The 14755-nt window shown below is 35.2% G+C and overlaps 1 protein-coding gene across 10 annotated transcripts in view; it reads left to right on the top strand.

Annotated features, from left to right (window-relative positions):
* The window catches only part of MAP4K3 (mitogen-activated protein kinase kinase kinase kinase 3), a 187610-nt gene that overhangs the window by 135375 nt on the left and 37480 nt on the right, over positions 1-14755 (top strand). For 5 of the 10 annotated variants that reach the window (XR_004385506.1, XM_032881980.1, XM_032881983.1 and 2 more), the window contains 4 exons: positions 7587-7645; positions 11753-11788; positions 13419-13457; positions 13696-13749. Coding sequence is in view for 9 of the 10 variants with exons in the window: in XM_032881980.1 (XP_032737871.1) it covers positions 7587-7645; positions 11753-11788; positions 13419-13457; positions 13696-13749 (188 nt within the window). In the remaining variant the exon portion in view is untranslated. The remainder of the gene's footprint in view (positions 1-7586; positions 7646-11752; positions 11789-13418; positions 13458-13695; positions 13750-14755) is intronic. The other 5 variants (XM_032881981.1, XM_032881985.1, XM_032881984.1 and 2 more) reach the window with 3 other exon arrangements.

The following is a 14755-nucleotide window of genomic DNA, read 5'->3' as shown; positions in this document are numbered from 1 at the left end:
TACAAGTTTTTAAACACAAGACATTCTAATCACTTCAAATATAATAACTTAAAATCCTTATTTTACAGAGGAGGGGATTTAAGGTATAAAGAAGTTGAGGGGCACCTGGGTGGCTCAGTGGGTTAAGCCTCTGCCTTCGGCTCAGGTCGTGATCCCAGAGTCCTGGGATCAAGCCCCGCATCGGGGTCTCTGCTTGGCAGAGAGCCTGCTTCCTCCTCTCTCTCTGCCTGCCTCCCTGCCTACCTGTGATCTCTGTCTGTCAAATAAACAAATAAAACCTTTAAAAAAAAAAAAAAAAGTTGAAATTGATCTTACCACCCAGCTAAGTGATGGCCAAGGTGGGGTTTGATTGAGGCAGCCTGGCTCAGGAATTCAAACCTAACACCATTGTCCGTGTTACCTCTACCCCATGGCATCAGGTTGTTTTTTCCATGAATACTGAGCTCGCACTCATGATCTCTCTTTTTACTGAACATATATATGTTCCATAGTTATTTTTTTATTGTGGTAAAATAGACATATCTCAAAATTTACCACTGTAGCCGTTTTTAAGTGCACAGTCCAGTGGCATTAAGTTCATTCATATTGTTGTGCACCCATCACCGCTATCCACCCCCAAAACGTTCTCATCTTCCCACACTGCAGCTCCTTACCCATCAAACAAGAACTCCCATTCCCCTTCCTTCCAGCTCCTGGCAACCACATTCTATTTTCTGTCTCTTTAATATACCTTATATAAGTGGGATCATACAATATTTGTCCTTTTGTGACTGGCTCCCTTCATTTAATATCATGTCACATCTTTAAAGATTCATCCATGTTGTTTCATGTACCAGAATTTCCTTTTTAAGGCTGAACGGTATTCCTCTGTGTGTGTGTGTGTTTGTGTGTGTATGTGCGCGTGTGCGCGTGCTCATCTGTACCACTTTTTTTTTTTAAGATTTTATTTATTTATTTGAGAGCGAGACAGTGAGAGCATGAGCGAGGAGAAGGTCAGAGGGAGAAGCAGACTCCCCATGGAGCTGGGAGCCCGATGTGGGACTCGATCCCGGGATTCCGGGATCACGACCTGAGCCGAAGGCAGTCGTCCAACCAACTGAGCCACCCAGGCGTCCCTCTGTACCACATTTTGTTGGTTCATTCATCTGTCGTGGACAGTTGGCTTGCTTTCACCTTTTGACTGTTGTGAATAGTGCTGCTGTCAACATGGGTATGCAGTATCTATCGAGATTCTACTTTTAGTCCTTGGGGCATGTAGCAAGAAGGAGAACTGCTGCATCATGTAATAATTCTACATTTAATTTCTGAAGGAAACACCATGCCACTTTCGTAGCAGCTGTGTCATTTTACGATTCCTACCAGCAGTGCACAAAGGCTCCAATTCTTCCACATCCTCATCAACACTTGTTATTTTGGGGATGTGTTTGTGTATATGTCTGTGTCATGACAGCTATCCTAATGGGTATGAAGTGTCCATAGCTATTTCAGTTGCCTGATTTCACCAGTCCTAAAACTTTAGCACTGTGAGCAAGATTTCCAGCTGTTAGAAATACTTGTTGCCACTAGAAACCTGATGAACCCAAAATGTCTGGCTGTCATCTTAGTAGGCACTTGGCACCAAGATGACAACTATAAATCTTTTGGGACCCAGAGGAAGCATTTACCCCCTTTTTTTTGTTTGTTTGTTTTTAAATATTTTATTTATTCATTTATTTATTTATTAGAGGGAGTCCACACACATGTGCAAGGGAAGGGGCAGAGGGAGAGGGAGAGAATCTCAAGCCGACTCTATGCTGAGTGCAACCTGTGGGGGGCTTAAGCTCATGACCCTGAGATCTTGACCTGAGCTGAAACCAGGAGTCCAGACCCTTAACCAGCTGAGCCACCCAGGCACCCCAAAACATTTACCCCTTTAAAGACTTTGCTGCTTAAATGTCCTGTACCATCAGTGATTTCTTATTGTTTTAAGTGGTAAGGGTCTTCATTTTTATAATTTTGTAAGTGAATTGAGACTATTACATCTCAATTTTCATTATTACAGTACAGAGATTTGTTTTAATTAGATAATCATAATGTATGAAACCAGGAGAACAAAGCTTGATTTCCAGAATTGTTAGTAAAAAAAAGGTCTGGAGATTTTGAGAAGATGCCAAAGTTAAAAAGCCTCACCATGATACAATAATTAAATAATACGAATTTTGCTTCTAGAAGAAAACATAGGCAGTAATCTCCTTTGTTGCCTTAGCAACAGTTTTCTAGATATTTGAGACAAGGAAAACAAAAGCAAAAATAAATTATTGGGACTACAGCAAAATAAGAAGCTTTTGCACAGACAAGGAAACCATTGGCAAAACGAAAATGTAACCTGTCGAATGGGAAAAGATATTTGCAAATGATATATTCAATAAGGCGTTAATATCCAAAATATCTAAAAAAAATTCACAACACCAAAAAAAAGACTTATCTGGTTAAAAAATGAGCAGAGGACCTGAATAGACATTTTCCCATGACAGCAGATAGCCAACAGTCACATGGAAAGATGTTAAGCAACACTAATCATTAGGCAAATGCAAATCAAAACCACAATGGGATATCACCTCAAGACCTGTCAGAGTGGCTAGAATCAAAAAATCAAGAAATAATAAGTGCTGGCAAGGATATGGGACAAAGGAGCCCTTGTGCACTTTATTAAGTGGGGATGTAAATCAAATTAGTGCAGCCACTGTGGCAAACAGTGTGGAGGTTCCTGAAAAAAATTAAAATTAGAGATACCAAAAAAATGAAAACACTCATTTTAAAGGATATATGGACCCCTCTGTTTATTGCAGCATTATTTACAGTAGCCAAAACGTTGAAACTTAAGTGTTCATAGATAGATGAATGGCTGAAGAAGATGTGGTAGACACACATACACACACACACACACACACACCCTGTAATATTAATTACTCGGCAATTAAAAAAAGGATAAGACCTTTCCATTTGCAAAACCGTGAATGGACCTAGGAGGTGTGCTAAGTGAAATAAATCAGAGACAAATACCATATGATTTCACTCACAAGTGGAATCTAAAAAAGTAGTGAACAGACAAGCCAAAAAGGGGGGAAAAAAAAAAGCAGAAACACACCCCTAAATACAGAGAACAAGCTGGTGGTTGCCATAAGAGAGGGGGTGAGAGATGGTCAGAATGGGTGAAGGGGAGTGGGAGGTATAGGCTTCCAGTTACAGAATAAATAGTCACGGGGATAAAAGTGCAACATAGGGAATATAGTCGGTGTTGTAATAACTTGTGGTGACAGAAGGCAGCTGCAGTGGTGGGGAGCACTGCGTAATGTATAGAGGTTTTGAATCACGTGTTGTACCCCTGAAACTAATGTGATATGTGTCACCTCTACTTCAATTAAAAAGAAAGAAATGGAAACATATCCTTAATCATTTTTATATTTATTACATGGTGGAATGATAGTACTTTGGATATGCTGATTCAATAAAATATATTATTTTAAAAATTAGTAAGAGTTTGGCCCATAACCATAAAATGGATTTATCTGATGCAAAAAAATCCTGTCTTCAGATTAGAAGATTACACATCTATTTAACTGATGGCCAATTTTTTTCTAGTTTGCCTAATTTTACTGGATATTTTAGCCCATATACCAATGAAAAATATACTTAAAGTTAACTATATGCAAAACACTATATTATTTGCTTTGGAGGAACATAAATAGTAACATAATCTTTGCTCTGAAGAAACATAAGTTATGCCTGAAAAAGTAAGAACAAAATATTTTAATTCTAATTAAAAACATCAGAAAGATAAACCCAGTAGATCATTATCAGTAAACATAACAAAAGTACTTTAAAATTACCCCTTAATTAGGTTGAAACTGAAAAGTCTAAAAAGTTTAATTTATTCTGAAAAAGTACAGTAAATACTAACTTTGTTTATTTCAAGTTTGTTAAACTGTTACTTATCATTAAGCTTTGGTGGTGTGGTTACTCTTCTTACCTGATACTTAATAAAGACAGTTTCTAAGGAGAATTCATTTCATAGCTGCACAATGATAACACATTTTCTGGAATGGCAAACCTACCCTGCTGATCTTTATTTCCAAGTTGGACATGTAAGTCATGAATACTGCTTAGTGCTCATCTGTTAGTGTTCTGACCTCACTAGCTTCTCTATTTTTTAAAAAATAAAATCTTTTTTTGATTTGTCCATGATTCAGTTGTTTTTTACTTCTATAAATTACCATATTAAAAAGTGTCTTAAAATGACTTTATTCATATTATAATTTTTTCATTTTTTGATGAGAAAAAATACTCTCCTTTTGTGCTGTTCTCTTTTTTGTTGGTTAAAATAAATTGCTTAAGTATTTTTTATGTTTCTGTAGCCAGTTGTATCAGTTCTATTAACTTCTGCTGTTTTTTTCATCAGGTGTAGACTTTGCAACCTCCTAAGGGGTTTATTAAAAAAACAGTGATAAGAATTTCTTGAGCATGTATTTTCCTTTTCTGCTGTTCTATGTTCTGTCCTTTATTTTTTTTTTTTTTTCAGTGCTTTCTGTGCTTCTCCATTCATTAAAACTGAAGTTGGGCTTTTTCTGACCTAAAAAGATTTTCATTGCGCTAAAGTGACCACCTTCAATTTTTGCTTGAGCATTCAGGTTGAATCTATATGAGGAGGCCATTGTGTGTTTTCAGTCCTTGTTACTTATTTGACTACCGTGTAAACATTGTCATTCGTTAATAAACTGATGTCTCATTTGTGCTGCTCATTTTTTTTATATCTCTCTTGGCATGTTCAAATATATTCTTATTTAGCTTACAAAGGTTTCCTGTATTTTGCCATCATGTAGGGTTATCTTGAGTGCTTTTCCAAGCATGATTTTGGTAGCATTTTTCTGTTACAGTATAGCTTCCAAGTACTTCTTGACAAGCATTTTAGATCAATCTTTCTTAGACTGTTTTGAAGATATATAAATAGATACTGACTTTGCCCAAATTTTATTTTTCTTCCTTTCCTTTTTATTTCTTCTTATTTTTCTTGAATGATTTACTGTCTGAATTCTGGCATATAATAGGGTTCTAAGTAAGTAATAGTGGAGCTAAATGAGATTAAATGCTTATAAAAGGACTTAGTATAATTCTTTTACTTGATGACATTCCTAGGACATTGTTTTTGTTCCATGGTTGCTAAAAACATAACTTGATTTATGGAGAAGGAATTAATAAAGAATCAGCCCCTTTTAATTTTTGCTTTCCTGGTAGGGCTTGATACATGATACACTTAATCATCTGCCATGGATGTATCTACAGCTTCTTCCTAGCCTGAATATTGTTCTGCATATGAACCTATGTTCAATTTTTCTGTTAAAATACTACACTAGTTATTTTAGATTCCTTTCTTACCTTCCTAAGTAGTCTGCTAATTTCAGTTGATTTTTTTCTTAAAAATCATTATCATCAACCTGGTAGTTGTCATGTATTGTAAGGTGACTCTTCCTACAACAGCCAAATCTATGTTCATGTAACAGAAACCATGGGCACTCTACACAAATGCACGCTTTTAGAAGCCATCATTTGATAAGGGCTTAAGAGATTCTGTTGGCTAAAGAGATTGCTGGTATGATAGAGGTGGTATAGTTACCTATAGCTGAAGAAAACAAACTTGAATTTAGAAGTGCATTCATTGAGATTAGTCCTTCTCTTTCCCGAATGCCAAAGTTTAAAAGTTCCTGTACAAAGTCATGACCACTTCAATTGTGCGGCATAATTCTGTGGCAGTCTTATGATAACAGTGCTATCATCCTATTAAGATGCATTATTATCAGTTAGAACAGGTATCCTTTTTCATTGGAATTTTTGTGATACCCATGTGAGAGTTGACTAATCTTATTTGTGATTTTTATCTTTTCTGTCATTTATTATGTAAGAACATTTATTACGCATGGAAGCAAATATTGAAGAAGACAGAATTTGAGTCTTGTCTGAACCAGGGTTTTGGTTTTGTTTTTCATCAGTTATCTTTTTGACAGGTGCTGGAGTACTTAAATGTTAAAGTGCTTTTTACTTAAATGCACTGTATTGCTTAGAATCCTTATATCGCTGGGCTTCGTATTTTTGTGACCTAGAATTTGTGTATCTTAACGAGGCTGAAGTGTTAGTTGTCTCTTTACAGGAAATTAAACTGTCGGTGTTTAAGCAAGCATTTATTTTAAGGGCCTAGTTAGTGTGTACTAGGTACTATTCTAGATCCTGGGCTGTTAGGGAAGAAAGATGGATTTAACAGTTTCCCTTTGTTTGAGGAGCTCACAGCCTGGCTCCTATTTTTATAGACTGGTAAATGAATTAATTAAAAGGCAGTCTAAATGCTAGACAACTGGGTATTAAATGATGTGGAGACACGGAAAAGGTTGCACCTTTTCCTGCACAGTGTTGGAAGGCTAGTCAAAGGAGGTATCAGGATTTAGCAATATCTTGTATAATTTTGCATTTGGCAATATCTTGTATAATTAGAAAACACTTTAAGTACACTATATTCTAGTGAAAATAAAATTCATTTAAAATGTTAAGTAGTCCCCCTTCATTATTAAAACCATGCTTGAAATACAGTGACTTAAGGGGAGAGGAAGGGAAGCTTTACTTTGTACTTTACATTGTTGTTAGAAAACTTTTTTTTCCCTCAAGAAGGCATTTGAGTTGAGGAGATATATTGTTAGTCCCTTTAAATTTCAGTTCTTAACTCTCTACAACGTGTAGCATTCAGTGGAAATGTTTAGTTAAGGATACTCGTTTTGCTACTTAACTCTCTAAAGAATTACTAAAAACCCTTTAAGTGTAATTACAACCTTGTGCATGTTCATCTATATAATTTACTTAAAAGGAGCACCCTATTCTATATCTTTAAAAAATTATTATCTGTGGGGCATCTGTATGGCTCATTCAGTTGAGCAGCTGCCTTTGGCTCGGGTCATGGTCCCGGGGTCCTGGGATCGAGCCCTGCATCGGGCTCCTTGCTCAGCAGGGAGCCTGCTTCTCCCTCTCCCTCTGCCTGCTGCTCTGCCTACTTGTGGTCTCTCTCCATCTCTCAAATAAATAAATTAATTAATTAATTAAAATTATTACCTGCATGAAGCAATAATAGAAATATGTGAATGTGTGTATATATACAGCATTATTGCAGATCTTACATACAAGGTCAAGATTTTTGTTGCTTGTTCTCTTCTGTAATCATTTTTGCTTCATTATAGCTCGATGTCAAATGTCTTATTTGAGCATTTTTCTTTCTAAAAACTGATTTTTACAAATTTTAATTACAAAAGCAATAACCATAAATGAAACTTGCATATATTACTCAGACAAAGTCCCAGAAAAATACTGAACTTAAATAAATATGTAAACCACAACTACAGACTTCTGACATCTTTTATTGTTGGAAGTCCTACTATGCCTTTTTTTGTTAAAGAACATATAGCAATACAGATTTATTTGCAGTCTGGGTCTTCTCTTGAAATATATATATTTGTGTATCATGATTTGTAATATACTACTCTTTTGCTTAATATGTTATTTTATACTCTTAGGATCTACAGCTAGAATATGGACAAGGACACCAAAGTAGTTACTTTTTGGGTGCAAACAAGTAAGTAAAGTTCTTTTTAAATTAAATTTAAATTCAAGAATAGTTAAGTTACTTTATGTTTTAACGTATTCTATTTTGTATTTATATTGTATATTTTATTATATATAATACTTAATATATGATATATTTTAATACTTCCAGAAGTAAAGTCTGGTAGGTATGTTTTATAATATGCTTTTAACTTTTCTTCATTGCTGCTTTGCTAATCATTTAGTCGGTAATTGTTCTAATGGGGACAGTCATCTTAAATTTTTTATATCAAGCTACTTTGTAGACCTTACTTGTTAGAAAAAATGAAGTACATTCCAGCTAAAATAATGTATGTTTCAGGATTCTTTTTCTTTTATTTTTAAAGTGGGCCTGGTTATTCCTTATAAAACTTGCGCTGGCGCATATTCCAGGTGTGCAGCTCTGAAAATAGCTGCGAATATTCACACTGTTTAGAAATCTCTATCCTGACTTTTAGCTGTTAAGAGCTTTTCAAAAAGTAGATAGTAGTTAAAATGTGTCTAGGGTCTTAAGCATTATCAATTCATGCAGGAAGTAAATCCAACAATTATTAAAGACCTCCTGTATGCCAGGCACTGTCTGGGTGATGCAGCACTGGGGTGAAAACGCAGCTTGCAAGGTGTAACAGTTTAAGTTGCTCGCAGTCCTGAGTCAGCGCGGTAAGGGGGGACAGGACTCTTGCTGTTCCCAGTAGGTTCTCATTTCCTGAGTTCATGAAGAGATTATCATTTTGAAATCTAATTTGTAAGGAAATACTGTTTAAATTGCCGAAATCTCCCAGCAATGTAGGTATTAATAATCACAACAACCTAAAATGTCAGCATATGATTTCACTTACATTAGAGAGTTGAGAAGTATACATACACCCATACTGTAAGCACTTGAGAAATGGTGACTAAAGAGTAGCTCAGACTTAAAGATAATGCAAAATCATGTCTCCCTCCTTTTTTTATAGACTAAATGTTTAAATACCCTATCTTTTCTCAACACAGAGAAAAGACCTTGAATGACAACCTAAAGAAATGATATTAGTTTTGATTTAGGCTGAACTTCAGTTAAATACAATGAAGTTGGTTTTTTTTTTATTAACCTAATTTAGGTTTCCTAAAATGGTAAAAAATAAAAATAAAATAAAATTTTCCTAGTAGAAAAATGAAATTTTATCTTAAGAGTTAACTATATGCTATTTAAAATCTGTCCTGATTCGTTGATGGACAGCAAAGAAAGTTTGTCTTACAGTGGTTAGCAAATAAAAATTCTGGAGTGCTTTTTATGTTGTTGTTTGGTTTTTGGTTTTTTTTTTTTGTTTTTCGTTTTTTGTCTAAATTTAAGGTCACGGGTTTTAAGGACCTGGTTAGCAAATTTTGGTATATTTAAGAGACAGTGGATAATTTGGAGAAATATTTCATTTATCCTTTTTTTGGTTCATTTTAAATATATTTTTTGAATTATATACTTGCAAAAATGCAAAAAAAAAAATGGCCCATCACTAAATCTTTTCCAGACTTCTTAGTTCCCATTGTCTAATTTCTGATTGTTAGACATTTTCATAGTATATAGTTACTTTGGCTAGGTAAAATGTTAATAATTTGCCCAACCTTCATTTTTTGATTAATTGGATCCCTGCTTAAGGAACTGTATTCTATATAACGAATCACTGGCAAGGTAGGTTGGCCAGACATTTGACCTTTGGCTGTGCTTCGTGTATAGGTATATACATACATGTGACATGAGCATGGATGTAGCACTTCTCTTACTGTACTGATGTCTGCTTTATTCTTGTGACTAGGCAGTGTTTTAAAACTCATGGGATTTCCTGCTTTCTCCATAGGTGATCAGGCAGACAGATTTCCATTTATGGGTTTCTACCTATTCCAGACCAAACAGGAACTTAAGATAGTTTTTTGTTTGTTTGTTTTTTTAACAGAATGATATGTGTTTTGACTTACTGGGTTTTCTTTTCTTTTGAATGCTGTTATTATTGGGATCAACTTTTCTGATCATTTAAAAGCAACAAAATGCTATTTTTTAAGAAACAGTTATTTCTGATTTTTTTTTAATGTAGAATAAAAATTGTAAAGATGAATTCTCTTCTAAAGACTTAAATATTGGTGAAAAGTGTAACTGAATTACACAGTTCCTGGCACAATTGAGTGTAGTAGTAATAAATGCTAGATCTGGAGTCAGAACGCTCTGTTCCTGTAAGCTATGTGACTTTGAGAAATTTATCTCAATTTTCTCTAGTAAAATGGGGATTATAATAGTCCCTGCCTTGTAAGGTGCCAAGGGTGAAATGTAGTAATCATTGCAAAGCATTTAGGACAGTTGGAGTTTAATAAATATTTACCAATTACCCTTATGTGTAGTGCTTACTCAGTAATTTTGATTGTAAGAACAAATAAATATGAGTGAATAAAACTGCTCTTTGGGTTTAAAGAAATAGGAAGTTTGTTTTATCTTCAAATATAATCAGGACAATACTTAAAGATTATTTTGAGCCATTTAGGCAATTTCAGATTTTAGCAGCATGAATTTCTTAGCTAATTTGAATATGCTAAATATTTTGGCTGTGGTTTTTACTTCCCTGTATCAGTTTCTTCACTTCACCAGTTAATCTATGATTGCATATTGTTGCATTTTCAACTTTTCATCCAGATTTCCAAATTATGTTAGATTGATTTAGTAATTCAGTATCTCTGGGCATCATTTTTGTTTTATTTTGTTCATTACTTTCTGAAATTTCCATAAGAATCCACGTGGACTAGTAAATAGTGATACTGTTTATTGTATCAGTGTCACATTCTTCTCTAGGGCTCTCAAGATACAATATTTACTGTAAATGAACCTCTTAGCAAATTTAGCCATGTTTCATTTTCTCTATTATAAAGCCTGAAAAGCAAATTGTCTATCTTTCTTTTCATTAAAACCTCATGAATTCTATAGCTTTATTAACAAAATATCTGCAACACGTAGTAGGAGATTTACAAATAAATAAAAAATTTACGTGAGTCCCTAGCCATAGGTTAGCTGCTTTTCTGTGTTCTTATTAACCTTTCTCTCTTACTCTTGGAGAATCTAACACTCTTAGGAAGATCCTTTTTTAAAAAATGGAATACCGGGGGACCTGGATGGCTCAGTGGGTTAAAGCCTCTGCCTTCGGCTCAGGTCATGATCCCAGGGTCCTGGGATCGAGCCCCACATCGGGCTCTCTGCTCAGCGGGGAGCCTGTCCCCCCCCCCGCCTGCCTCTCTGCCTACTTGTGATCTCTCTCTCTGTGTGTCAAATAAATAAATAAAATCTTTTTAAAAAAATGGAATACCATGTAAGTTCAGTTAAATATGGTAATTGAAAATAAACTACATTTTTAATTTTCCTCTTAATTATTTTCAAATTTGAATATTCTCTACTGGATAAAGAGGTACCCCCCCAAAACTGTTGTCATGTGTTTAAAAAAGAAGTGTTTTTTGTATCTTCTAAAATGATATAAAAACCCACTGTACACTTCGGAGATACCATGTTTAACTTAGTAAAATAGTTTTTAAAGCAGTGGTTCTTCAATTTTTGGTCTCAGGATCCTTTACAATCTTAAAAATTACTGAGGACTCCAGTGAGCTTTTGTTTATATGGTTTATAACTGTCAATATTTATAGTATTAGAAATTTACACTGAGAACTTTTCAAAATATTTCCTTATTTAAAATAGTAATATACCTGATACATGTTAACATAAGTAACATGTTGTGTGTGTGTGTTAAAAGTTACTCATCATTAAAGACCAATTTAAATGCCACTTCTTTATGATACCTTCCTTATAGCACCACTTGATTTCTCTCATGAGACTTAGAAGCAGCAGATAATTGTGATAATAGACTCTATTTATGTTGGTATAATTCAAAAAGACTTTTTGTTGAGGCCCACTAATAACATTTTTTATGAAAAACAGCTATTTTTCTGAAACAAAGTAATAGTAATAAAAGTGGCATTGTTTTTTTATTTTTTTGCGAATCTTTTTAATATCTGGCTTAATAGAAGACAGCTGGATTCTCATATCTGCTACTAATCTGTTATCATGCATTTTTTAATCTCTGGAAAACTCCAGAATTTCATTCTCAATGAAAGAACAAGAATGCAAAAGGTAAATGATTTTTTGTATTATATGTATTATGAAAATAGTTTTGTTCTTGCAGACGCCCTACAGGAGACCAAGGGAACTCAGAGATCCTTAGACCACACTTTGAGAATTGCTAGTTTAAAGAAATGTTGCTCAATCATAATTTAAAAAATGCTAATTGAGCAGATACTATATTCTAAATTCCTATTCTAAGCACTTAACCCGTATTCAGGGTATCGTCAGATAAATACCTGGATGTAGGTGCTGTTACAATTCCTGTGTTACAGATAAGGAAACTGAAGCACCACAGAGTAACTTACAGAAGGCCACATAGCTTACAGGGATGGAGGCAGGACTCAGATTCAGGCTGTCTTTGCTTCACAACCTGGCATCATTTTGCTCTCCTGCTTCTAGTCAGAAGCTCCTGCCTTCCTCGAGCTAGCCCTTGACGAGCTTTGTGAGTTAGGTGATAGATTTCACTGAAATACCTCAGGGTTTTTTTTTAACCTGCAAAATAAGATTTGCAATTAGTTTATGGCTTTCCCATGTCATTTAAACTTAAATTAGAGCTTTATTATTTGTTAATACTTAGGTTGTTAGTAAGCTGGCCTAATTAATATATTTAAAGACCAAAATCTATTCTATTAATTGCTTAGACCAGGTAACCATACCTCTCAGTTTCTCTGGTTTTATGTTTGGATAATTCTAAGCACAGTTTTTTCCAGTATATATCGGAGGGGAACATAGTTAGAAGGTACTGCCTTACAGCTTTTGAGGAGAGTAAATTTCTGTTGACTGACTTTTACCTCAGTAATCTGTTAGTAACCACATTTCTCCCTATCCCACTGGCTTTATGAAAGCTGCAGAGTGTTTACGCTTGCAGAGTGTAACATAGGAGGTAGGAGATATGCTGCATGAACTTGCAGTTGAAAGAAGTTAAGGGAACTCCAGGAATGCCACGAGTGAGCTCTTACATTCCTGAATATCACAGTTTCATAAATTGCTCCTAATGATAAAATCCTCGCACCTGGTCTGATACAGGCTTAGTCTCCCAAAAGTGTAAATGTGTTTGCCAGTACACCACTGGAGAACAGATCCGTCAGGTAAGTGAGTGTCTTCTGTGGAAGCAAAGTGCTACTACATTCATGTATTCACATCACATGCATGCATGCTTTTGCAGAGATCCAACATGTTGAGTTTCATTTTGTAGGATTGCCTGAGAGCATGTTTTTTTAAAGTGTGTCACCTTCCTTATTTTAAGAAAAAGAAAATATAATTTCAGGTGTCAGGTAAAATGTTCCAGGGAAAATTTGAATCCTGGAAACCCCTGACTATGACCCTGCAATTATGGTTTTGTCAGTCCTATTGTGACATTTCATGGTGGGTTGTCCTCTGTTTGAATTGGTATTTTCCAATAAACATTAGGATTTATTTTGTTCATTTCAAATACATGTATAAAGACATTAGCAACAGAAAATACAGACATATCATTAAATATAACTTGATGTTCTATGGTATAGAGATCATTGTAGCAAATATTAGTAAATAGGAAAAAGTAATTTAAAAATTTGTGGATAAGGTTAAAGTGATGAAAATAATGTACTTGGTATTCCTTTGCTTATATATTGACAGTATTTTTTGTTTTTGTTTTAAGGAGTCTTCTGAAGTCTGTTGAAGAAGAATTACATCAGCGGTAATTTTGATTTTGAATTAAACCTAAAATACTTTATGTTATAGATGAGTAAAGTCTGTTTGCCCCTTCTCTGTCATATAACCTAAGGTTGTTTTGTTGTTGTCTAATTCTGAGTTCTGCAAAGCTGCACAAATAGAATTCTGTCTTCCAGTAGCCCTTCCTGCATTTTCTAAAATTTTCTCTTAAGCCATTTTGGTAAAATCCATTTAGTGACAGTGGAATTATCCTTTGTCCTTAGAGGGCATGTGGCACATTTAGAAGATGATGAAGGGGATGATGATGAAACTAAACAGTAAGTTCTGTTTCTGTTTTTGATTAAAAAAAAGAAAAGGTGTCATTTGACTTGATTTCATAAATCTGATAGCTTATACTGCCAGGAATTTTAATATCATTAGTAGTAACACAGTATTATAGGTTATACCATAGTTTCTTGCTCTTTCTTTATTCTAGTTGTGTTAGCTCAAGGAACATTAACAAAACACCATAACTGGTGGTTTAAAAATTGATCTCACTGTTCTGGAGGCTGGGAGGCTGAGGCTCGAGCTGCAGGCCAGTTTAGTTCCTGGTGAGAGGTCTCTTTCAGGCCTGCCAGATGGCTGCCTTTTCTCCATGTTCTTACTTGGGCTTTCCTCAATCCATGCATGCAGAGACAGAAGTCTCTCCCCCTTTTCCTGTGAGGACCTCACTCTTAGGACTTCGGTTAACCTTCCACTAAACACTAGAATATGAGCACAATTTAGGCAAGTTGTCTGCCTCTCTGTAACAAGAATCCCCTTTCCCCCCATTTCCAATAATATGGGCATCATTTCCATCTAAGACCTCAGCAGGATGGCCTTTAATGTCCACATTCTACCAATATTCTGTTGGTGACTCTTTATGTATTCGCTAAGAAGATGGAAACTTTTTCCAGCTCTCCTTTCTGGCTACTCATCAGAATCACTCTTAGTGTCCCCATTTCTAGCTTGTACCTTAGAACTCTTCCAGCCTCTACCTATTATTCAGTTCCAAACCTGCTTCCATATATTTGGGTATTTGTTATAACATTACCCCACTTCTTGGTACCAAGCGAGTCTGTCTTAGCTTGGTCTGCCATAAGAAAATACCGGGAACTGAGTGACTTAAGTAACAGAAATTTGTCATGCTCTGGGGTCTTGGGTGTCTAAGATAAATTGACTGCCCATTCAGTTCCTGGTGGGGCCCTATTCATGGGTTGTAGACAGCTGCCTTCTTGCTGTGTCCTCACATGGTCTTCTCTCAGTGTATACACAAAAAAGAGAAGGAAAGAATAATCTCCTTTC

Source organism: Lontra canadensis, unplaced genomic scaffold, assembly GCF_010015895.1.
Source record: "Lontra canadensis isolate GAN:19392208 unplaced genomic scaffold, GSC_riverotter_1.0 scaffold78, whole genome shotgun sequence".
Lineage (NCBI taxonomy): Eukaryota > Metazoa > Chordata > Mammalia > Carnivora > Mustelidae > Lontra > Lontra canadensis.
The sequence above is the reverse complement of the archived record's forward strand: the minus strand, read 5'-3'. Positions and strand labels throughout refer to the sequence as shown.